At 44.4% G+C, this 24951-nt stretch overlaps 1 protein-coding gene across 1 annotated transcript in view; it reads left to right on the forward strand.

Annotated features, from left to right (window-relative positions):
- Window positions 1-1431: 1431 nt before the first annotated feature.
- PKP2 (plakophilin 2) overlaps window positions 1432-24951 on the forward strand; it is a 76079-nt gene continuing 52559 nt past the window's right edge. Inside the window, exons 1-3 of the mRNA XM_034779919.1 lie at window positions 1432-1862; window positions 20423-20535; window positions 23549-24258. Of these exons, the coding sequence (XP_034635810.1) occupies window positions 1646-1862; window positions 20423-20535; window positions 23549-24258 (1040 nt within the window). The 5' untranslated portion in view covers window positions 1432-1645. The remainder of the gene's footprint in view (window positions 1863-20422; window positions 20536-23548; window positions 24259-24951) is intronic.

Consider the following 24951-nt stretch of genomic DNA (forward strand, 5'->3'; position numbering starts at 1 on the left):
CGCAGCCAGCCCCTGCTGCACCCCCTCTCTATCTCCAGCCCTGCACCCCCTGCCCGCACTAGCCCTGCACCCCCTGTCCTGCCCGCACCAGCCTTGTACCCTCTGTCCTGCCCGCACCACCCCCGCCCTGCCTGCAGCCAACCCCGCACCCCTGCCCTGTCTCCAGCCAACCCCTGCCTGAAGCCAGCCAGTCCTGCACTCTTCTGTCTCCAGCCCTGCCGCACCCCCCTGCAGCCCTGCCTGAAGCCAGCCAGCCCACCCCACACACCCTGTCTCCAGCCAGCCCCGCACCCCTTGCCCTCCCTGCAGCCAGACCCTACCTTCAGCCAGCCCCTGCCCTGCCTCCTGCCAGCCCCATGTCCACTGGTGCCCTGCAGTTCCCAGGGCAGTAACCCTGCACACCTGCTTCAATGAGGGGGGCAGGGAGCAGCTGGGACCCACACATGTGCACACCCCCCCCCCAGGGAGTGGCGGGGATCAGCACATGTGAAACAGAGCTCATTAATAACCAATCAACAGCATATATGACACAATGTACATAATATATAATTGTATTATTTATATAGTTATGGAAAGTAAATAAAACATGGAAGAAATGAAAGGGCTTTTTTCACAGGGCTTTTTTTTTTTTTTTTTTTTTTGTTAGTCATCCCTGCCCGGGCCCTGCCAAAAATGTTCGAATTGGGCCCCGCACTTCCTAAAGCCGGCCCTGCCCAGAGACCCCCTGAACCCCTCATTTCTGGCCCCACCTCAGAGCCTGTACCCTCTCCCAAATCCCTGTATCAGACCCGAGCCCCCTCCCACACTCCATGCCCCCTAGCCCACACCGCCAGCTGGAGCCCTCACTCACCCCTGCACCCAACTTCCTGCCCCAGCCCAGAGCCCCACCCTGAACCCCTCATTTCTGGCCTCACCCCCTCCCAAACCCCAACCCCAACCCCCTGCCCAGCCAGGGCAAATGAGCGAGGGTGGGGGAGAGCGATGGAGCGGGGCGGGGCAGGGGTGTTGGGTGTTTTTTCCGCAGTAGGAAAGTTGATCACCCTAGTTTACCTACACGCTTTGTTTGGGGGAGTCTCCTTTCGGCCCTGACCAAAACTCATGGCAAAGTTGCTCTGTCCCCACCCCTGCTATAAAGCGCTGCCTGAGCCCTGCCCAGCCGGATCCACGGACTCCCTCCTTCGCCAGAGGCACAGCCTGCCCCGCCTGGCGCCCTTTCCCCGCGGGTGCTGCAGCAAAAGGGTTATTGATCTGCCCCGCCCCCTTCCTGCCACGCCGAGTTGCCAGTGAGCGAACGCAGGGCGAGGCCGGGTGGGCGTGTGGGCTCGGAGGTGGCCGCGCCCACGCGGCGGAAGTCCAGGAGCCCTGCCCCCGGAGCGGGGGGAGGGAAGGTGCGCGCCTCCCTGCTCCCATCGCCAGGCTGGGGGCGGGGCAGGGGGCGCGGCTCCCTCCTGCCCCTGGGGCGGCAGGATCCTGGCAGCCAGCTGCTACCTGCGCTGCGGGGAGGGCGGGGCAGAGCCACGGGCTGCCCAGCCCCGTCCCTCCTGCACTGGGCGCTGGAGCTGGGCGGCGGCGGCTGCTCAGTCAGGGACCGTAGGGAGCAGACTCCACCGCAGCCTCCGCTGGAGCTTCTTCCCCCAGCTGGACCATGGGCACCCCGGACTCCTCTGCCGCCGACCGCAGCTACATCCGTACCGTCCTGAGCCACCAGACCCTGCAGGAGCTGGACAGTTCCACCCTGGCTTTGCCCTCCGAGGCCAGGCTGAAGCTCTTGGGCAACCGCAACGGGACGGAGAAAAGTCTCCGCATCCAGCAGCAGGTCAAGCAAACGCTGTCCAGGAAAAGTAAAGGCTCCTTTTCAAATGGTGAGTGCCCCAAGCAGGGCCCGATCACGTCCCCCCTTGTGACTCCCCCTTTTGCTTTCCTCACCAACCCCCCCCCCCTTCTTTTCTTCCTCATCCTCTTGTTCTTTTGATTCTTCCTCCCTCCCCCTTACCAAGATTAATACCAATAGTCTCTGGTACATTTTGCTTTCTTCTTTGCAGTTCTCTCACAAGGCAGCCTTATCCTGTAGGAAGGCTCCTGCCGAAGGTGACTCTGATATTCCATGACTCTCTGTATTTCCATCTTGCCCACATAAAAGTTTGAATCACTCACCTCCAGGAGTCAAATGTTTCCCTTACAACCTCTTCCCACCCCCCCGCCCCCCTTCAAACCATTCTGCCTGTCTTCCCCCTTATGGACTGTTATGCTAAGACCAGCTGTGAGGTTCTCCATTTTTCTGGCTTCTTTCAATTGTGTGTCAGGTCTCCAGTTGAAATTGTTGCTATACAAATGTAACCAGGAGTGCCTAAACAATTTAGGAGTGCAATCTTGATTTAAGCAACAGAGAGTCCTGTGGCACCTTTAAGACTAACAGAACTATTGGGAGCATAAGCTTTCGTGGGTAAGAAGAAGAATCTTGCATCTGAAGAAGTGAGATTCTTACCCACGAAAGCTTATGCTCCCAATACTTATGTTAGTCTTAAAGGTGCCACAGGACCCTCTGTTGCTTTTTACAGATTCAGACTAACACGGCTACCCCTCTGATACTTGACAATCTTGATTTGAAAGTCAGGGGGATTTATGCTCTATCAGTGCTTTTGAAGATTGTGGGCATTTTGATTAAGCTCAGTATCGGTTATGTTCTTTATCTTAGTGTTTGTAAACTGCAGTGGCCCTCCGGGAAATCAAGTATCCGGAGGTAGTCGTGTTTCTGTGGTGTGGTGTGTAGTTGCTGGTGAGTATTTGCTTCAGATTGGGGGGTTGTCTGTAAGCGAGGACTGGCCTGCACACCACACCACAGAAACACCAACCCAGGAACTAAACCCTGTAGCAAACCTAGTTGCCTACTCTGTCCCCATATCTACTCTGGCGACACCATCAGAGGACCCAACCACATCAGCCACACCATCAAGGGCTCATTCACCTGCACATCTACTAATGTTATATATGCCATTATGTGCCAGCAATGCCCCTCTGCCATGTACATTGGCCAAACCGGACAGTCCCTCCGCAAAAGAATAAATGGACACAAATCGGACATCAGGAATGGTAACATACAAAAGCCAGTAAGTGAACACTTCAATCTCCCTGGTCATTCTATTACAGATTTAAAAGTCACTACCATTGAACAAAAAAACTTCAGAAACAGACTTCAAAGAGAAGCAGCAGAACTAAAATTCATTTGCAAATTTAACACCATTAATCTGCGCTTGAATAGGGACTGGGAGTGGCTGGCTCATTACAGAAGCAGCTTTTCCTCTCCTGGAATTGACACCTCCTCATCTATTATTGGGAGTGGACGACATCCACCCTGATTGAATTGGCCCTGTCAACACTGGTTCTCCACTTGCAAAGTAACTCCCTGCTCTCCATGTGTCAGTACATAATGCCTGCATCTGTAACTTTCACTCTGTGCATCTGAAGAAGTGAGGTTTTTACCCATGAAAGCTTATGCCAAAATAAATCTGTTAGTCTTTAAGGTGCCACCGGACTCCTTGTTGTCTTCCTCAGGGAAATGGCCTTGAGATGATCTAATGGGACTTTCCTGCCTCTTACAGTATTTACCATAAGATCATAGCTGTCACTGTGTCTCTTCTTTTTTCTTTAATGCTCTCTCTCTTTCCTTTCTGATTAAATAAATTAGCCCTGATTTTCCTCTCTTGCTACAGTATTTTCACAGTAGTATACCTCCATTGACTTCAGCTGAGTTACTCCTGGTTTACCACAGGGTGGAAGAAGAATCATGTCTCTTCCTCCCCCACCCTGTAACCATTTCAGTGTGTGTATGTTAATCCTCTTTTAATTATTTTTTCTAACTGTCCCTATTTGCTAAAGAAAATGGAAAGAAATAAAGAAAATAATGTCTTGCCTGCCTTCAGGCTACAAACATAAAATAAACAAAAGAGAGGCATAATAAAATATACATGGGAAAGGAGTTATTAGGAGACATGGAAACAATAATACCATAGAACAGGGATCAGCAACCTTTGGCATGCGGCCCGAGGGAAATCCACTGGTGGGCTGGGATGGTTTGTTACCTGCAGCGTCCCCAGGTTCGACCAATCGGAGCTCCCACGGGCCGCGGTTTGCCATTCCCAGGCCAATGGGGGCTGCGGGAAGTGGTGGCCAGCACATCCCTCGGCCCACGCGGCTTCCTGCAGCCCCCATTGGCCTGAAATGGCGAACCATGGCCAGTGGGAGCTGCAATCGGCCAAACCTGCGGACACTGCAGGTAAACAACCCCAGCCTGCCAGTGGATTTCCCTGATGGACCGCGTGCCAAAGGTCGCTGATCCCTGATATAGGCATTGTTGTGCATAGTGCTTTATAATTAAATAAAAGGGTATCAATCCCTGCCTTTAGGAGTCTCTGACCTGTGGGTTGGATTCATGCAGCCACACTCTTTGCACACCACATGGCCTAAAGCACTGAGAGATGGGTGCCTTCAGCTCTTCTTATAATATGCCTCTATATTAGTATTAATTGGTGTTGGAAATATGTTTTTATTTTAAAACAGAGGCATCCAAAAAGCTGAGGATATAAGGATCAATCATGAAAGCTTTAATCCTGTTTTTTTTAAGTAAAAAGATAAGAAATATTGACTCACTCTTTATTATAGTCTGCTCCATTTATGTGAAGAGTCTTAAGCTGATTTTTAAGTATGGAAGCTATCATCTTTTTGTTCTCATAAAAATATGAGATAAAGTACCTCTTATGGATAAATATAATTCATCTAGCTGTCTTGTCCCCAGCAAAAAAATAATAATAATAATTCTTATCTAGTGCTATTGGTGGCTTCCAGCTTAAAAAAATTCACTAAAAATGAATGGGATGCAGTCACAACTGTACCTTTGTTAAAAAAAGTTTGCAAGACATCCATCAAAACTACGTACCCTTGGTTTCACAATCAAGTGCTCAGTAGCTCTAGACAGAATACAGTTTATATGTAAATTCTCAGCTTGTGAGCTTGAATATAAAAGAAGCTTCCAAAGATTTTAACAATTGCCATTTGTTCTGTTGAAATGCGTTTTTATTTTACTTTATTTTATGGCTAACAGTAGAGTTGAGACTTTGAAAAATGCTTCTTTAAACAGAAGCTGACAAATGAGGATGGGTTAGGACAATGCAAATGTCAACACACCCAAAAAACTCTGAAAGAGAGCTCCAGACCTACTACTTTCTCTAATTCCTCTGCAGGGTGTTTGCAATTCTGATGGATTTGGGATATTTGGGGTTTTTTATTTATTTATTACTTTGTTTATTTGAAATTAAAGTATTGCAGACATTTTGTATTTTTGAAATGCCAATAATTTTTTTTTAAATAGGCTTCAGGAACAAGAAGCCTATATATAAAATGCCTGTGATATGTGCACTAGTTATGGCACTAAGGACTTTAACAACAGTTCTTTTTCCTAATATGTACCTGTGCTCAATTTATCACACTTCTTTGGGTTATTTCCAACTCAAAACACAGAAAGACCCAAGAAAACTGGATTTGCTTCATATTAATGTTTATACTTAGGTAAGCCCCCTCCACAGAGATTTGCTACTATTTTAGATGAAAAAAATGTCCATCTTCCTGAATTATAAAGCCTTTCAAACTTTGCTTTGACACCACTGGCTAAATATACACCAAGTGCCTAATCCTGCACCCCTTAAAGTCAATGGGAAAACTCTCATGCACTTCAAAAGGAGAATGCTCAATCCCCTCTGCTATAAATGCACCATTAGTAAGCATTTCAGACCCAGTTTAGCAAGCCATTTAAGCATACGCATAACTGGACTATTCACACACTTAAAGTTAGGCAAGCACATAAGCACTTGTTTCTGCATGTATAAAGAGGAATCAATGCTCTACAGCCAAAATGCTTCTGAAATAAATGTAGTCAAACTTTACTAATTCTGGGTCACTGAGAACGAAAATGATGCTTAAAATTGTTGATTGGCTCTAGTTTTCAAGATATGCTATTGGGTCAGTATATACGACCCTTGACTTGAGAATGGCGGAGGATAAGTGAGTTATAAAGGGAAGGGATCTCAATTTAAAACAAAAATGACTAAAATACATCTTTGACTGGATCTATGAATAAATCTATGACTGGGTTTGGACAGAACTTGCTTTTTAGGCAAAACAATGAACGATGCAATCTGAAGCTGGTATTGCATCATACATGATATGAATTGCATCATGTTATTCCTAGAAGTCATGGATGATGCAATCATAACGAAGCTTACATCACTCTGCTGAACAAATTGCCCTATATCAGCTCTAGAAATCATACAGTGTCGTGCTCTCTTATTTGTCAGTGTTTGATTTTTGCAAAGGGACACATTTCTGTTTAGCCAAAATGAGCAGAGATGCCTCGTACTTGTGTGAACAGTGCAGATAACTTCTGCTATGTTTGTGGTGAAGTGACTTTTGCATCACAAAAGCGCAGTATAACCACTATGGTTAAGAAAGCCTATCACCTTTATTTTGGCTGCAAAACTGGAGATCAGGACAAGAGGTGGGCCCCACACATATGCTGCAACACTTGTGCAACAAATCTTCACCAGTGGTTGAATAGGAAAAGGAAATCTCTGCCTTTTGCAGTGCCAATGATTTGGAGAGAGCCAACAGATCATACCAGCAATTGTTACTTCTGCATGGTGCCTCCAGTTGGGAAAGGTGTGTCAAAGAAGAAAAAGTGGACTGTGCATTATCCAAACATTCCATCAGCTATATGCCCAGTACCCCACGGAGAAGGACTGCCGGTTCCTGATGCACCAGAGTCATTCTCACTTGAGTCAGATGAGGAAGAGGATGAAACTTCTGGTCCTGAACCATCAATGTCACAGGACCCACATTTTCTCCCATCCTCCTCCTCTGAACCACACCTCATAACACAAGGTGAACTGAATGACCTTGTCAGGGATTTGGAACTACCCAAGAGTAAGGAAGAGCTATTGGGCTCCAGACTACAGCAGTGGAATCTCCTGGCAGGTGATGTTAGGGTTTCCATGTTCCGTGACCATCAAAAGGATCTTGTCCCATTCTTCTTCGTGGAAGGTGATCTTGTAGCCTGCAACAACATCCATGGTGTGATGGCAGCCCTCAACATCGTTCACAATCCAGATGAGTGGAGACTGTTCATTGATTCATCAAAGATGAGTCTTAAAGCTGTTTTACTGCATAATGGCAATGTTTTGCCATCAATTCCAGTTGGTCATGCAGTCCATATGAAGGAAACCTTTGACAACATGAAACAACTTTTGAGGTGCATAAACTATGACCAACATCAGTGGCAGCTTTGTGGCGATTTGAAGGTTGTTGCTCTCTTGCTTGGTCTGCAGACTGGATACACAAAGTACTGCTGTTTTCTCTACGAATGGAATAGTCGTGCAAGAGATTCCCACTACATCAAGAAAGATTGGCCACTTCGACAATCATTGGAGCCTGGGAGGAAAAGTGTTCAGCATCCACCACTTGTTGAATCAAGGAAGATTTTGTTACCACCCTTACACATCAAGCTGGGTCTGATGAAGAACTTTGTCAAGGCCATTGACAAAACACAAGCAGCTTTCAAGTACCTCTGTGGAAAATTTCCAAGGTTAAGTGAAGCTAAGATAAAGGAAGGTGTCTTTGTTGGTCCTCAGATTCGTGAACTTCTTCGAGATGATGCATTTGACCATGCACTGCGTGGTAAGGAAAAGACGGCATGGAAAGCCTTCCAGTTATTGGCAATAAATTTTCTCGGAAACAACAAGGCAGACAACTACAGGTTGTTGGTGGAAAACCTCCTCAAGGCATACAAAAGCCTTGGTTGCAACATGTCACTAAAGATACATTTTTTGCACTCTCATCTAGATTTTTTTCCACCGAACTGCGGAGCAGTGAGGGACGAGCACGGCGAGCGATTTCACCAGGACATTGCAACAATGGAGAAATGCTATCAGGGCAAATGGAGCCCATCAATGCTTGCAGACTATTGCTGGACAGTGACAAGAGATGCTCCATGTAATGAATACAAGAGACAAGCCAAGAAGCGCTGAGTAGACACTGAATAGGACTAAACTATGTACATAATAAAAACAACAAGGAGTCTGGTGGCACCTTAAAGACTAACAGATTTATTTGGGCATAAGCTTTCGTGAGTAAAAACCTCACTTCTTCGGATACATAGAGTGAAAGTTACAGATGCAGGCATTATATACTGACACATGGAGAGCAGGGAGTTACTTCGCAAGTGGAGAACCAGTGTTGACAGGGCCAATTCAATCAGGGTGGATGTAGTCCACTCCCAATAATAGATGAGGAGGTGTCAATTCCAGGAGGGGAAAAGCTGCTTCTGTAATGAGCCAGCCACTCCCAGTCCCTATTCAAGCCCAGATTAATGGTGTTGAATTTGCAAATGAATTTTAGTTCTGCTGTTTCTCTTTGAAGTCTGTTTCTGAAGTTTTTTTGTTCAATGATAGTGACTTTTAAATCTGTAATAGAATGACCAGGGAGATTGAAGTGTTCACTTACTGGCTTATGTATGTTACCATTCCTGATGTCCGATTTGTGTCCATTTATTCCTTTGCGGAGGGACTGTCCGGGTTGGCCAATGTACATGGCAGAGGGGCATTGCTGGCACATGATGGCATATATGACATTAGTGGATGTGCAGGTGAATGAGCCCTTGATGGTGTGGCTGATGTGGTTGGGTCCTCTGATGCTGTTGCCAGAGTAGATATGGAGACAGAGTAGGCAACGAGGTTTGCTACAGGGATAGGTTCCTGGGTTGGTGTTTCTGTGGTGTGGTGTGTAGTTGCTGGTGAGTATTTGCTTCAGGTTGGGGGGTTGTCTGTAAGCGAGGACTGGCCTGCCTCCCAAGGTCTGTGAGAGTGAGTGATCATTTTCCAGGATAGGTTGTAGATCGTGGATAATGCGGTGGAGAGGTTTTAGCTGGGGGCTGTATGTGATGGCCAGTGGTGTTTTGTTATTGTCCTTGTTGGGCCTGTCCTGTAGTAGGTGATTTCTGGGTACCCGTCTTGCTCTGTCAATCTGTTTCCTCGCTTCCCTAGGTAGGTATTGTAGTTTTACGAATGCTTGATAAAGATCTTGTATGTGTTTGTCTCTGTCTGAGGGGTTGGAGCAAATTCGGTTGTATCTTAGGGCTTGGCTGTAGACAATGGATCATGTGATGTGTCTTGGATGGAAGCTGGAGGCATGTAGGTACGTATAGCGGTCAGTAGGTTTCCGGTATAGGGTGGTGTTTATGTGACCATCACTTATTTGTACTGTAGTGTCCAGGAAGTGGATCTCTTGTGTGGACTGGTCCAGGCTGAGGTTGATGGTGGGGTGGAAATTGTTGAAGTCCAGGTGTACATAATAGTTTTTTGCCTTTTGTTTCATCATAAATTTTATTTATATAACCCTTTTGCTGATTTTGAAAGTGTTACATAAACAGGACAGGTGAAATATCATGTAAAGCAACCATAAACACATGAAAAGACCTAGGTTTACAATTTATGATTAAAACTCTACTATCTACACAATATACATCGACATAAAATGTAAAAACGTAAATATCTTAGAAACAGTAGCCAATCAGTTGTTTTAATTGTCATATTTGAATTCAGCACATCAAAATACATAATAAATAGCACATTTTATCTCTGAAGCAGACGACTTCTCAAAAATTGTTATAGGTACTGCAAAGGGCCTGATCCTATAGTCCCTGTGCCCTAATGATTTCCATTGACTGAACTGGAAGTTTTGGGTGTGCAAGGAGTATAGCATCAAACAGTATATTTTCTATAAAAGGCACCAGACTAATGGTTCCAGCTCAGCCTTAACAAAGAGAAACAGATTGGGTTTGTGCCCTTTTTTGCTGTTTCATAATGCATAAAGAAGTATTTTGTTGTTGTGGGTTTTAATTTAGTTTTTCTGCTTCTTTTTTCTTGTTAGAAGTTCAGATCCATCTTGAAATATGTGCCTTTTTATTTATTGAAAAAAATGATAGTCTTGAAATGAGAATTACTCCAGTTGCTATACGATTAAAATTAAGTGCTGTTTCAGTTCTATTTTAAAAGAAAAACACCTGGTCAGTGATCAATACCAATAAACAATCTCCGTTGTCAAATTATTATATTATTATTAAATATAGTAAGTGGCATTAGTTCCAGCTACTGTTGAACCAGTTGCTGTAGCTTTAAAAGTTTGGTCAGAAAGAAATAAAATTGAGCCCTAAAGCAGTCAAATGAAAATTGATTGTCTACATCAATAAACTCTCTGCCACTTGGTCTCACTGCAAAACAGAATCTGTTATCATCACAAAGAGAGATAGCAGTATCAAAATGTTATGCAATAATGGGTCTGGAATTCCTCCCTTCAGTTCACATGTGTAATTTAACAGTAGTGGCGATTTCATGTGCTCTTCACAAGATTAGAACCCATACTATTTCTATTTCTCCTTTTCACCAATCTGGATCTCGTTGATGTGTCTTTACTGGCTACTTAATTCTGTTTCTGGCAATTCCATTCCTCTAGAATTGACCAAAGTCCACACCCTTTTACATCCTTAACTATTTTATTGATGGGTAGAAAAGCAGAATCTGGCACCATAGCTTATCAAAAAGGGCCTGACTATATAATTAATTCGACTGAAGGAGTCGCATTCAGTTTTATGAGGAATAGACCTATAAAGCTTCTGAGATTTTGGAGGACAGTTTTGGGTGTAGGCCAGTTATGGATTAGGTTCCCTTTTATGTCTCCCTAACGTTTCTTCATTTGTATAGGTCTTAATGGGATTTTTCTCCCTTGCTTTTAGCTGATTTTCTCTATTCTAGGTTGAGTAGATGTTTCAGTAGAAGTTGGATCATACTCAATCTCACATTTTAAAATCAAAGAAAATCATTCCCTTTTAAAATCATTATAGAGAGAGGCGTTGGGTAGAAGGAATATTTGCTGAAGACTTCCATTCATATTTTTTCCTGTTAAATTCCTTGCTACTTCTTCCTAAACAATAAAGGCTTTTTGTTTTTCTTAAACTATGAGAAATTGTGCAACTGTTCCAGCCTGGACAAATGTAAAGTATAAAACATTAGGAAATATACTGTAGGGATCACTCCTCCATTGGCAGGGAGATGGACTGAATGATCTGGATGACTCTTTATCTCAAGCATCTGTGATTCTGAGAGGGGCTGATACAATATGGTACAAATGTAAGTGCTTCCGCATTTCATGAATGTTTGAATATTAAATTAGATAAGAGAAGGAAGAAAGCAGGAACCCAGAACTCTGAAGGGTACCTGTAGGGGACACTTTTGCCCACTCGGGGCGGAGGGGGTGCAAACAGAGCTTCATGAGGTGAGGAAACCATATCAATATGAGAAGATCATGACCACTAATGGACTCTGACTACCTGGGGTGTGATTATATTGAGACCTGCTGGGTTTCTTGGCTCCACGAGGTTTTTGTGGTAGCTATCCAAATACAGGTACAGATGGTAAAGAACCTCATAATTGAGATGTGAGCACACACAGCGTTTGAGGCATTTGGTGCTCACTGGGTCTTTACAGACTGACTGTCCCATTCGTGTTTTGTGCTGTCTCAGTTACACCCAGATTTGTCCTATTGTCACTGTGACTTAGAGGTTGGGTAGTAGATAGGTGGACTTTGGCTGCAAGCTGCAGACAGGCTACCATCCATGACCCAGGATTATTGGGAGGAATTCAAAGCACTTGAAGCCTTTCTGGACACAGGAAAAACTCTGGTACAACGTCCAAGGGATCAACAAAGGCTGGAGGAGAAACACTTACAAGATGGGTGGGAACTTTTCCCAGAGTCCACTCAGACTCTTCAAGACTCCCTTTTCATTACAGAAGATGTGTTGCTAATTCTCGTGATTTTATCACAAGTGTAGTGGTGATTGGTGGCTTTTTTTAAAGCACCAGCTTCTGGAGTCCTGTGATTATGTAAGCCTTTTTGTTAAAATGAAAGCTGAGATTAAGCTTCTGGCACCCTAGTTGCAGAAAAAAGCCTTAAAATCTGATCCCTAAAGTCAGGAGTGTGCCCTGCTTGTCCGCCCTGAGACCCCCCCCCGGCCTAAAGGCTCAAAAACCAGAAGGCAAATATGGAACACCCAGACTTCATTTACGTTTTTTGTTAAATCTCATGGTTTTTTAAGCCAATCTTCTGATTTTGGGGGCCTAACTTGTGTTTTTTGAATATTTAGAGTTGGCAAAACTGCAAGTCTAAGGGCTTGTCTACACTTACAGTGCTATAGACCAGGGCTAAGAGTTGGAGACAAAAAACATATACATGTCCAGCACAGAACCTAGAGAAAGGAGTCAGTCTCCTTACTCCAGGGAATGCAAAGGCAAATCTGACGTAGAGCTCCTTCGCTGGGTCTAATAGCTAATGGAGAAATCCAGCATTAAGTAGCAACACTTCCTTTAGAAGCAGAGTTTCACAAGAGCATTGAAGGTCAAACCAGTTGGCCAGGTAAAAATCTAAAATCCTTTGCTTAGTAAAAGATCTCTGAATGCTGCAACTTCTGATCAACAATATTTTGGCTTTGCAAAGAGAACAGCTATGCTTGGTATGAAGCTTAGGCTAATTTAGTTAATGGAGAGCAATGTAGTCATCGTATTATTGGTTGAGTGCAGACAGCGAGTTCAGAGCTGCACAAAATATGCAGGAGATAGGGGCCTTGATCACAGGAGCTTTATGTCTTAACTAAATAAATAATAGACAATATAGACTAGGGTTACCATATTTAAAAAATAAAAAAAGAGGACACTCCATGGAGCCCTGGCCCCGCCCCTTTCCCACCCCCGGCTCCACCCCTTCCCCGCCCCTTCCCCAAAGTCCCCACCCTAACTCTCCTGCCTCCTTCCCAGCCATGCAAAAAGGGCTGCCCAAGCGCTACCGGCTTCACGGTTTGCCTGGCAGCCCCCAGACCTTGCGCCACTGGCCGGTGCTTCCCCAGTGCAGCTGGAGTCCGGGAGGGGAAGTACCCAGCTGGGGGTGCAAGGTCTGGAGGCTGCCCAGCCAACCATGCTCGGGCTTCAGGCAGCCCCCATGCCTCCGGACCCTGCACCCCCGGCCGGGCACTTCCCTTTCCGGGCTCCGGCTGCTCTGCTCCTCCCCTGACTCTTCGGCTCTGTTTAAGAGCTGAGTTGCCCGAGTGCTCCGGCTTCAGGCAGCCCCCTTGCCTCCGGACCCTGCGCCACCGGAGCAGAGCAGCTGGAGCCCGGGAGGGGAAGTGCCCAGCCGGCGGCTGGGGTCCGGAGGCAAGGGGGCTGCCTGAAGCCGGAGCACTCGGGCAGATTGGCTCTTAAACAGAGCCAAAGAGTCAGGGGAGGAGCAGAGCAGCCGCAGGAGCGGAAATGCCCGGCCGGTATTTTTCCTGGACATGTTCCGCTTTTTGGCAATTCCCCCCGGACGGGGATTTGATTACCAAAAAGCCGGACATGTCCGGGGAAAAAACGGACATATGGTAACCCTAATATAGACCCATAGCCTGGGATTTTCAAAGGAATCTAAGGAAGGTAAGTCCCCAAGTCCTATTGAATGTCAAGCTGAATTGGATCTCCAGTCTAGATCTCCTTATAAATACCCCAACCATAAAGCACTGGGCAAACAGAAAGTGGACTAATGACACAGCATGATTGCAAATATATGTATTTTTAAGGAATAAATAAATAGCAGTTCTTTGAGTGGAGAAGTAATACTGCTCGGCTTCAAAAACATTTATAATTGCTGAAGGAGTTACACCAGTAAATTACATCTTAGTACTACTGGGGCCTTGGGACAGGACAACGATGTGTGATATAAAAAGTCTATAAATTAAACAAACTATATGAACAGGTGAGGGTCTCAGATGGTATCGCACAGTGGTAGGCAGCATAACCAGAGTGCATGTGTTTGTAGAGCAAACCACTTGGTCAAATACTTAGGTATCCCTTGCCTGATATAAAAGACACACACAGACTTAAAGTGACAGAGCAATGCAGCTGGCACATATGACTGAATTTGGCCCAACATCTTTAAATGCTTTTCAGTAGTATACATAGATTCTGATTTATCCTTACACTGTTACATTCCAATGAAAATCCATAACCGCTCCATGACATAATCCTTTTTCAGCCTCTTGGTCTGTTTCATTTTTGCCACATCCTTTGACCGCCTCAAAATAGTTACCCAGGTCCAGATTCACAAAGGTATTTAGAGCCTAAAAGCACCTAAGCAAGTTAGATGCTTAACTCCCATTGAAAGTCAATGGGTGTTTGTTTTTGCCAATCCCACTAGGTTTGTAACTTTAGGCACCCAAGTATCTTTGTAAATCCGTCCCCTAGAGTTTTAAAGATGGAAATTTCATCCAGTTTTGGCTCAGTTAACCATGTAGTTCTTTAGTTGTGTTCCTTCTGGTATTCGAGGTCAAACTGCCTTTTGGATCAAAGTGATGTGACCAGTCAGTTGCTCTAGGTCAGGGGTCGGCAAGCTGCAGCTCTGGAGCCACATACGACTCTTTGGCTGCCCCTTTGCAGGCAGCCTTTTTTTGAGAGGGTGCAGGCTCTGGCTGGGAGGTGCTTACCACAGGTGGCTCCCGGCCAGCAGCGCAGCAGGGCTCTGGCTCCACACTGCTCCCAAAAGCTGCTGGCACATTTCTGCACACCGTTGGGGGAAGGGAAGCAGCAGGTCTCCGTGCGCTGCCTGCGCCCGCAAGCACACCCCTGCAGTTCCCATTGGCCGATTCCCGGCCAATGGGAGCTGTGAGAACAGTACTGGGGCCAGGAGCAGCACGCGGAGCTGCCTCCCCACTCCCCCCCACCGGGAGCACGCAGAGACATGCCAGCAGCCAGCTGCTTCCGGGAGCAGCATGGGGCCAGAGCCCTGCTGCGCCGCTGGCCAGGAGCCATCTGTGGTAAGCACCTACCGGCCAGAGTCTACACCTCGCACCCCCTCCTGCACCCCAACCCCCTGCCCAGGTCAGAACCTCCTCCTGCACCCAAACTCCCTCCCAGACCCCACACCACCTCCCGCACCCCAATCCCCTGCTCCAGCCCAGAGCCCCCTCTTGTTTGTTTTCAAATTCAAATGGCAGAAGTCGCATTAAAAGTATTGGTGAGTAGTAATAACTTTAATATGTTCAATTATTATTAGTTGATAAATTGTAACTCTACGAGTAGCTTTGTGTGTGATGTGGCTCTCAAAATATTTTGGTCAAAGACAAAAACAAAAAAAAGTCTCTTCTTCTTTGAAAGGTTGCCGACCCCTGCTCTGGGTTCTCCATTGTTGAAGACTAGTTTTCTATCCATATAAACTACTGCAATTATGCTTCAGTCATATCCTTTATGAGATTTTGACTTTTACTTTACCCCTTGAAACACCTCTATATTTTATGTGTATAACCGTATTTTCAGTTAGTCATAGCCAGTGGATTCTTGGGAACAATAATTTAATAATAACAACACCTGTTACATAGTCAAAAAGTATTCTGTTGTGTGTTTTTTGTTTGTTTTTTAAGCAAGGGACTTTACCTTTAGGAAGCATTATATTAATTATAGACTCACAACCTGAAAAAACGTTAAATTAAAACAAAGAATCTGATTGTAACCAAGGCAATAACAAACAGTGAGTCACAGTTTCACCTTCAGTGCTAGACTTTGGATAAAACCTGAGAGAAACAGTACAGCATACCTCCCACACTTTCTGTAGGATTACTTAACCTTTCGGGCATAGATTGGGACCGTTATTAACCCCCTTTCCTCTCTGAGGGTCTTATGCCATATGTCTCCATAATAAATAGAATTTGCTCATGGCCTCTTCCTGCACTCTGCGTGCAGAACTCAAGTGATTAATGAAGCACTGCCTGCTCCAATATGTATGTTACCACTAGATTAGAGCCTAAGGAAAAAGAAACCTCAACCGTTGAGCTAGGCAAGTAGGCAGTGCAGATTATATATACCATGTGTGCTGCATTTTTCAAAGCTCTGTCAAAATTGCCCCTGCAATATATGTACAAGGAATAGCATTGACACATAAGCATGCATTTTCGCAAGAATTTCCATCTGCAATTTTCTGTTTTCAGCCCTGCTAGCAGGAGCACTGCCAGCTTTTCTGTGACCCTAGGTGGCAGAAGGTCTCGCCCCCGAAATACGCCGACAACCGGGGCGGCCGAAGATCTCAATTCTGTCTTCTTCCTGTTCTACTCCTCTCATGGTACTGCTCTGCTACCTACTCCAATATAGGAGAACTAACTTAAAATGCCTTATTCAAAAATTTTAAGTAACACTTTGCTGTTCAGGCATTTGAAAGTTATGTAACTTTTCTTGTCTGCATAGTAAACACTGGCATTTTTATCTGCTTGAATAATCAAAGTGATGCTTTTAGTGCCTTCTTGGTTGCAAAGATTTGAACTGTTTCCTGAAGGTCCACAGTCTGGGCCAGCTCATGCTTTATTGAGATGGTTGCAAGGCCGACCAGCCTCTCCTGTGTCATTGTGGAGCGTAGATGTGTTTTTATTAACTGCGTTCTCCACTGGCAACTGTTACAGGAAGTGTTAGAAGTATGCGCAGAGCAACAAAAGCATTTGGAAAGAGGTTGGTCATCTTATTAGTGCACCTATATTCCAGAACAGCCTTTGGAGTTGATCCTGCTGAAATGTATCTTGAAAGGGCTTTCAGTTCATCACCTAAATCACTTGCATCAATATCGCGCATGTCGTCATGTGTCTCTAGTGGCCTGCATTGCTGGTGTAGGTCTTCTTCAGGTATAGTGAGGAGTTTTGGAATATCATACAGCATCTCAAATATACTGCTGTGTTCCTTGTGCTGCATGAAAGGTTCTTCAACTGACTGTATTGCACAATCTAGCACCTGGTTAAAGAATTCAACTTTGAATTGTTGTTTGGGGTCTCTTATGGGATTATCTGTGCCTCGTAATCAAAATGTCGTCTTCTTCGGTGACCTTTGTATTCTTGAATGGGTGGGAAAATAGCTTCAGTGTGAAGTTCCTCTGCCAATTTCTGTGCACTCTTCAGACATTTTGAAATCCCTCAACTGACCGGTAAGACTGTAGGTATGACTTTGCTTTGTCCAGTTGTTCCATTTCTCCAGATATATCAAGATCAACACCTTGGAGTCTCTGGCTTACAACATTTATTTCAAACAATATGTCATGCCACAACACTAAGCCACACAGAAATTTGAAGTTATGTATGTTTCTGGTGATTCCATTTCCCTCTGCCACTGTTCTCCCACGAACAGTTCCTGTCATAGCGTTATCCTCCATAATGGCAACTATGGCATCATCGATCTTCCCAATTTGGTGTTTGATAGGCTTTATCGCCTCCACTTGACTTTCCCATCATGTGGCACTTGGTGGTTTCAGTGTCAGAGAGGATGTTCCCAGATGTTGCTTCAAAATTTGCCATCAGTGAGTTGATGCAGAGAAAAATACATAGATGCTTTGAATTACATTAAAAAATTCAGCAGCCTCACTAGAAGCTGACACTGCATCACTGACCACCAAGCTCAATGAATGAGAACTGCATGGGACAAAAAAAGCTCGAGGGTTTAACTCTCGGATCCATGTCTGCACTCCTCTGTTCTTTCCTCTCATGTTGGCACCATTATTGTAGCCCTGACCTCTCATGTCCGCTATTGCAATTCCTGTACCTTCCAGCTTTTTAAGAAGCACATTTGTCACACCAGCTCCTGTAGTATCATCAATGTCAATAAATTCTAGAAAATGCTCTCTGACAGTCACTATTGCAGGGAGATTTTCACTAGGTTCTGTTGTTACAAAACGCACCATTAAAGTCATTTGTTCCGTATGGCTGATGTCAGGTGTGCAGTCCAGAATAATAGAGTAATATCTTGCTGACTTCAGATCTGCCACAATCTTCTGTTTGACTTTTGTTGCCAGTAACTGTATGATCTCATTTTGAATTGTTTTTCCAAGGTAGTGGTGTGTGTACATTTCTTGGGTGGTGACTCTTCTTAAATGATCCTGGAGTACTGCATCAAACCCAGCCATCAGCTCCACAGTTTTAAGGAAGTTTCCATTGTTTGGCACATACAGCTGATCTGAAGTGCCACGCAGTGCTAGGTTTTGGGTAGCAAGCATTCTCACAATGGCAATGAGCCTTTTCAGAACGTTTTGCCGGTAAAGAGACTCTGAAGCAATCTTCTCTTGATGCTGATCATCTATGGTGGCCTTTAACCTTAGTCTCATCTCAAGCTCTTTCCACCTATGGAATGCTCTCCGGTGATTTGCTGCCTTCTCATGGCATGTCAGATTTCTAGCCAGCTTTTTCCAGTCCTTTGTTCCTGTAGAACCCAATGTGGCTGGAACATTAGACTGGAAGAATTTGCAATGAAAACATGCAGTTTTTCACTTGCTGTGGCCCATGCAGTACAAGGAAGTCCCTCAGGCTATTGCTCAAGTGGGTTCACAGTCCTGGATCATCTAGACTTAAATAACTAAACTCAGCAGCAGCTGTTTCTTCCGCCTCCACCACACTCTTCTCTGATCTACACTTTTCTTCAGGAATGTGCATGGTTACATCCATTTGAGATGGAGATATGGATGCTGCAGTAGCTGCCAGGTCACCTGCATTCTGACTAACTGGAAGATCAGGCATCTCCTCACCACTCACATCCTCACTGGGCCTGGAAGGCTCACCGTGAACATTTGTGTCTATGTATCTCAGGAGAGCTCCTCCCTGCTTAGAAAAGCTTTCTTTCTTTCTTTTTCTTTCTTTCTTTCTTATGCTGCTCCAGAGGGGCGTTTTCTTCTTTCACTCATGACTGCTGTTCTGTGCCAGCTATAGTGGCTCTCAACACTCAATTGAAGGGGACAAATAAGCAGGCTGGTAGCAGGGCCTGAGTGAGGCAAGATATCAGTGTCTTCAGGGTCTAACTGGCTCTTAGTATTTCAGTTAACTGCCTGTTTTCCTCAAAAAGAAGAACAGGAGTACTTGTGGCACCTTAGAGACTAACAAATTTATTAGAGCATAAGCTTTCGTGGACTACAGCCCACTTCTTCGGATGCATATAGAATGGAACATATATTGAGGAGATATATATATATATATATATATATATACACACACACACATACAGAGAGCATAAACAGGTGGGAGTTGTCTTACCAACTCTGAGAGGCCAATTAATTAAGAGGAAAAAAAACTTTTGAAGTGATAATCAAGCTAGCCCAGTACAGACAGTTTGATAAGAAGTGTGAGAATACTTACAAGGGGAGATAGATTCAATGTTTGTAATGGCTCAGCCATTCCCAGTCCTTATTCAAACCGGAGTTGATTGTGTCTAGTTTGCATATCAATTCTAGCTCAGCAGTCTCTCGTTGGAGTCTGTTTTTTGAAGTTTTTCTGTTGTAATATAGCCACCTGCAGGTCTGTCACTGAATGACCAGACAGGTTAAAGTGCCACAAGTACTCCTGTTCTTCTTTTTGCGGATACAGACTAACACGGCGGCTACTCTGAAACCTGTTCTCCTCAAGTGGGTTCAGGGAAGCAGCAGGAAACAGGAAGCTCCCTGAGAAGCTGGTGTTAATCAGTCCAGGCTCCTGGGGGTGCTAGAGAGGTACATAAGAGGCTCCTCCTCCTCTCTCTCCCTGCAGCTCCTGCTGCTTTCTGTTATTCCCTCTCACCTTTTCTTCTGCCTGCCTGTTATGTCTCTTGTGCCCTCCTTCCTCCAGCACAGCACTTCACCATCTCTGTGCATCTAGAGCAGAGATAATACATATGCACCAGCAGCAGACACAATTTTCTACACTCTGGGTCCTAGTGGTGCACCTCCACAGTCTGGCACCTGAGGCAGCCATCTCAGTTCACCTCATGGTAAGGCCAGCCCTGCTGCTAGCATATTTTGTGTGTGCTTCAGACCCTGATTTTAAAATTGTAACTCTGTATGCATATTTTGGGTTATCATGGAAAACAATTGTTCTGTAGTTGGAAAAAGTGCCTTAGAGTATCCATTCATTGCTAGAAGCTATATTAATGTAATCCCTTTGTTACTTTAGTCAATCATCCATCAGAACATAGGATGTTTCTAAAAATTCTCACTTGCTATTATTCAAATATTTTTATGAAGTAGTTGTTTTGGCCTCTGGCCCCATAAGAAAGCTAAGAGGTAAAAATTATCTAATATTTAAATATCTATAATATGAGAGACTGAAAAAATGACCTATTGCTATCAGAGAACATTGCTTATCCATTACCTGAATATAATACAGTGAATACCTAACACCTTTTCCATTTCTCCTTGTTCAGTCTCCAAGTAATATTCATGTTATTAGCATCATAGGCTGGGCATATATTGTCCTTTTGTTATAAAATAGTGTTTCCTTAAGACTGGACTTACGGTAGTTTTGTTTCAATTACAGGCAGTCTCCATCGGGCCCTCAGTGTTCCAGAACATGTTTATAACCTGGACACAGTCGATAATTATTTTGTTTCAAGACCTCCACATGGAGTCTCACATTCTGCATCTTTCCAGGTGAGGAAAATGTAGGCAATAACTGAAAATACGTAGAAATGCAAATTCATGACTTTGTTTGCTGCCACAAACAGTGGCTAGATTTTTTTTTTTCCTATCATGTTAAATGTTCGCATTGCCAATCACTGGTTTAAAGAGATTACAATCTGTGGCCCATCAGGGTAATCCACTCACTGGCCACCAGACAGTTTGTTTACTTTTGCGCAGCTCCTTGTGGCCGCGGTTCGCTGTTCCCAGCCAATGGGAGCTGTGGGAAGCAGTGGCCAGCCCACACCGCTTCTCGCAGCTCCCATTGGCCGGCGAGCCGTGGCCACTGGGAGCTGCAGGCGACCACGGAAATGTAAACAAACTGTCTGTTGGCTCACCATGGGCGGCAGGTTGCCCACTACTGCTTTAAACCTTGCAAAATGCAAGAATTTCTGCTGGGGTGTCCTTGTCATATAGGGTTAGTGGAAACCTGGGGCTTTAAAAGCACCACATACCCATGAACAGAAATAATTATTATTTACTGTATGAAGCAATTCAGATCTGAGACAGAAATGTGTAAAGGCACATGTATAACATCTCCACCTGTGAGGAGCCTAATCCCTATTTCAAATGCTAGATCTTTTGGTCTTGTATAAGTCAATGTGAGTACTATTCTTGTTTTTGTGTCCCAGAGGACTAACATCGCCCTCAACAAAGGAAGTAGACCACTTAGGCTGAACCTGTGCTTCCTGGTTAATTAAGTAGGACCCAGTTTTAATTACAATCTCTGTTTTCTGAATGTATCTATTTACCCTTTTCAGACACCCTCACAACCAATTACATAACTGCACTTGCCTCACTGCCACCCTTATGCTCTCACACCACCCAATTAGAAAATATTTGAAATGGGTTTTACTTCACATTACAGAATGAATAGTGTCATCTCTAGAAAGGAGGGAGCACTGAAAGCAAGAACTAGAGGTAACACAGGAACCTCAGCAAAATGTCATCATTTTGATGGTAGAAATGGAAGAACCCGGGAGAGTGGATGGTATGGGAGAATGCCTTGCAGCCTCCCTGTACCACAGTGTGGGACTGTGACTCCTGAAATGAAGCATCCTTTTCCCCCTTGCAGTTCCCTCCAGTGCCTCTAAATATGTACCTCTCTTCAATAACAAATGCAACCAACCCTATGAGCCTGACCCAATCCAAAGGCTAGATTGTGCACCCCTTCCTTCCACTGGTGAGCATTCCCATTATTGAGACTATCCCTGTGAGGAGCTCCTCACCAGTGAGAGTAAGAAGTTTGCAGTCTGGCCCCTAGATGCTATGGCCTCCACCCTAAATTTATAATTCACCTTAACTTTTTAATGCACGTGCATGTAAATAAGGTGCGGTTTAGGGATTATGACAAGTTGCCAATATGCCCATTGGTACCAGAAAAGCTGTTCATCACTGCTCCAATGCAAGGTCAGATAAGCTGACGGCATGTACAAACCTGACTAGAATATCATTGTTAATGTTCTTTGCTGACATAGCCTCTTTCATCTGTCTGAGGGTCTCCGATCCTTTGCAGACGTTTAACTTCAGCTGGAGATGTTGGTGTTCAGTATCTTTGAAAATCAAGCCCTGAGTGTGTCAATCTGAATACCTAAAAACGGAGATGAACCCAGCATGTAGAGGTCTTTTTGAATATCTAGCAATTTAGTGACTTGCTCAGGATAACACTCTGGGTTCTAGTCCCTGCTCTGCCACTATCTTGAAGTCTTGACTCCTAGTCCTGGGCTCCTAAACACTAGAATGCACTCCCTCCTCGTTTCACTGGGAGGTTAATGAAGAAGTGCAAAAAAAAAAAAAAAACCCATTGTCATCTGCATCTTTGATTGAAGTTCTCATTTTATTATACTGTAACTCCTCGCTTAACATTGTAGTTATGTTCCTGAAAAATGCAATTTTAAACAAATCCAATTTCCTCATAAGAATTAATGTAAATGTGGGGGTTAGGTTCCAGGGAAATTTTTTTCACCAGACAAGACTATATATGTATATATGTATACACAGTAAATTGTTTGTTTAAAACTTATAATACCGTACACCACAATGATGATTGTGAAGCTTGGTTGAGGTGGTGGAGTCAGAGGGTGGGATATTTTCCAGGGACTGTCTTACTGCTAAATGATAAACTTGCACTCAGCTGAGACCTCAAGGGTTAACACATTGTTATTAATGTAGCCTCACATTCTCCAAGGCAGCACAAATGGAGGGAGGGGAGACAGCATGGCAGACACCCTGACATTAGCCCCCCTCGTTGTCCTCATCCCCCCCCATGCGCGTGCACACAGCAAGCAGGAGTGTCTGGGAGCAGCTCCAAGGCAGAGGGCAGGAGCAGCACATGGCAGTGGGAGGAGGGACAGCTGAACTGCCGGCAATTGATAGCCAGCTGTGTGGCTGCCGCACAGGGAACTTAGGGGGGGTAGGGAGCTGAAAGGGGGCTGCCCGTCCACCCTGGTTCCAAGTCCCCACCAACTAGCTCCAACGGGCTGCTCTTTCTGCAAGCAGTGGACAAAGCAGGCGGCTGCCAAACAACGTTATAAGGGAGCATTGCGCAACTTTAAACAAGCATGTTCTGTAATTGATCAGCAACATTAACAATGAAACAACGTTAACCGGAATGACTTTAAGTGAGGAGTTACTGTACTATTCTACTAGCAACTGGCAAAAAATTTTATCCCCCCAAATTATAAAAGAATAATTAAGAAAACAAAAGAGGGTCCTGTGGCACCTTTAAGACTAACAGAAGTATTGGAGCATAAGCTTTCGTGGGTGAATGCCCACTTCATCAGACGCAGGGAGGGGGGGAGGATGAAGTGGACATTCACCCACGAAAGCTTATGCTCCAATACGTCTGTTAGTCTTAAAGGTGCCACAGGACCTTCTGTTGCTTTCTGCAGATTCAGACTAACATGGCTACCCCTCTGATACTTAAGAAAACAAAAAAGCTCTGTTCTTCTGGTGACTTTTGTCCCTCTTCGCTTCTTTTGTACAGGTGAACTCACCAATCACTTACAGAAATGGCTGGGGGAATACAACCACACAATATAATTCATACAAGACAATGGAAGAGAGGAATCAAAGGCAGCCTCTGAAGAGATTAGAAGTTTCTCCCCAGAAAGATCCTGAGAAGCTGGCATATGTATACAGTGATTTCCGCTACAACAGGGGAAACCAAGTTGGATTCATTCCAAGGCATAGTGATAGGATGAGATCCAGTGTTATTGTTCCAACAAGATATGCTCGCTCTGAGATTGTTGGTCATGGTAATCACGATTCTTCAATCAGAGAGCAAACTTCTCAAACCCAGTTCCATAGAGGACCTTTTAATGACACAGTCTTTGACAGTGCTGCCACCAGCCCAACTGTATCTATTTACCCACAAGCTGGATTCAGTCGCAGTATGACCAACCTCTTAGTAGAGAAAGAGAACTACCCGACTACAGGTAGTGGTGTGGGACAAGTCAGATCACCCATTGCTCCCCAAATTGGATTGCAGAGCAGGGAGTTTCTGAAGTCCAGCTGGCAACAAAGTAACTTCAGAAGCTCACAACCCATGAGGGAAACTTCCCAGACAGCTGCAGTGACCAGTGCTACTGCTGAAACAGGTGGGAAAAGGATGGCAATGACTGCTGCTGTGGCAGCAGCAGCAGAAAATGTTCCCTTACACATTGGAAAAGCAGGCTCCAGTGTATCTCAGCTAGGGTAAGTCTGACTCTAAATCTCCTCCAGCTCACAAATACCTGGAAGTTTTCATATGGATTTTGTACCCCACGTGTTTCCCAGTAAAAAAAGAAATGATCCCAGTCCATCAGTTCACAAAGAATAAACGCATTTCTGGCCAGTTGCCCAACAGCCGACTCAATCTAAAATATTTCAGTGTGGAAGAGTCAATTTATGATTTCTTTTTGGACTCTTATTTTGGATGAATGGAAGGAAGAAGGAAAAATTATTATTATTATTACTATTATTGTTAACTATATATACTATAGTGCCAAAAAGCCTCATGACTGGGGTCCCATTGTATTAGGCACTAGTCAAACATATTTGCCTTGAATAATTTACAGTCTAACTTGCAATAATATATTGACAAGCCTTGTGCTGTTGGGTAGATTAGATGATTTCAGCTCTGGTTCATTTGGCTGTTCTTCTATAGATTGAACTGCTTGATAACCAGAAGAATATTACACAGTTTACTATATTTCACATTCCTATTTCATGTTTATTGTACATGTAATTTAATTGTTCTGCTAGCACCAACAGTACAATTAGAGAATTTCCTTTTTTTCCACAAGCGTGTAGCCTTCAAATTCCTTTTTACCAAAGCTTTATTTGCTTTCGTATTTTGTTGTTGTTTGTTTGTTTGCTGCTCTATTTGATGGAGTTTTGCTATGAGGC

This window comes from Trachemys scripta, chromosome 1, assembly GCF_013100865.1.
Source record: "Trachemys scripta elegans isolate TJP31775 chromosome 1, CAS_Tse_1.0, whole genome shotgun sequence".
Lineage (NCBI taxonomy): Eukaryota > Metazoa > Chordata > Testudines > Emydidae > Trachemys > Trachemys scripta.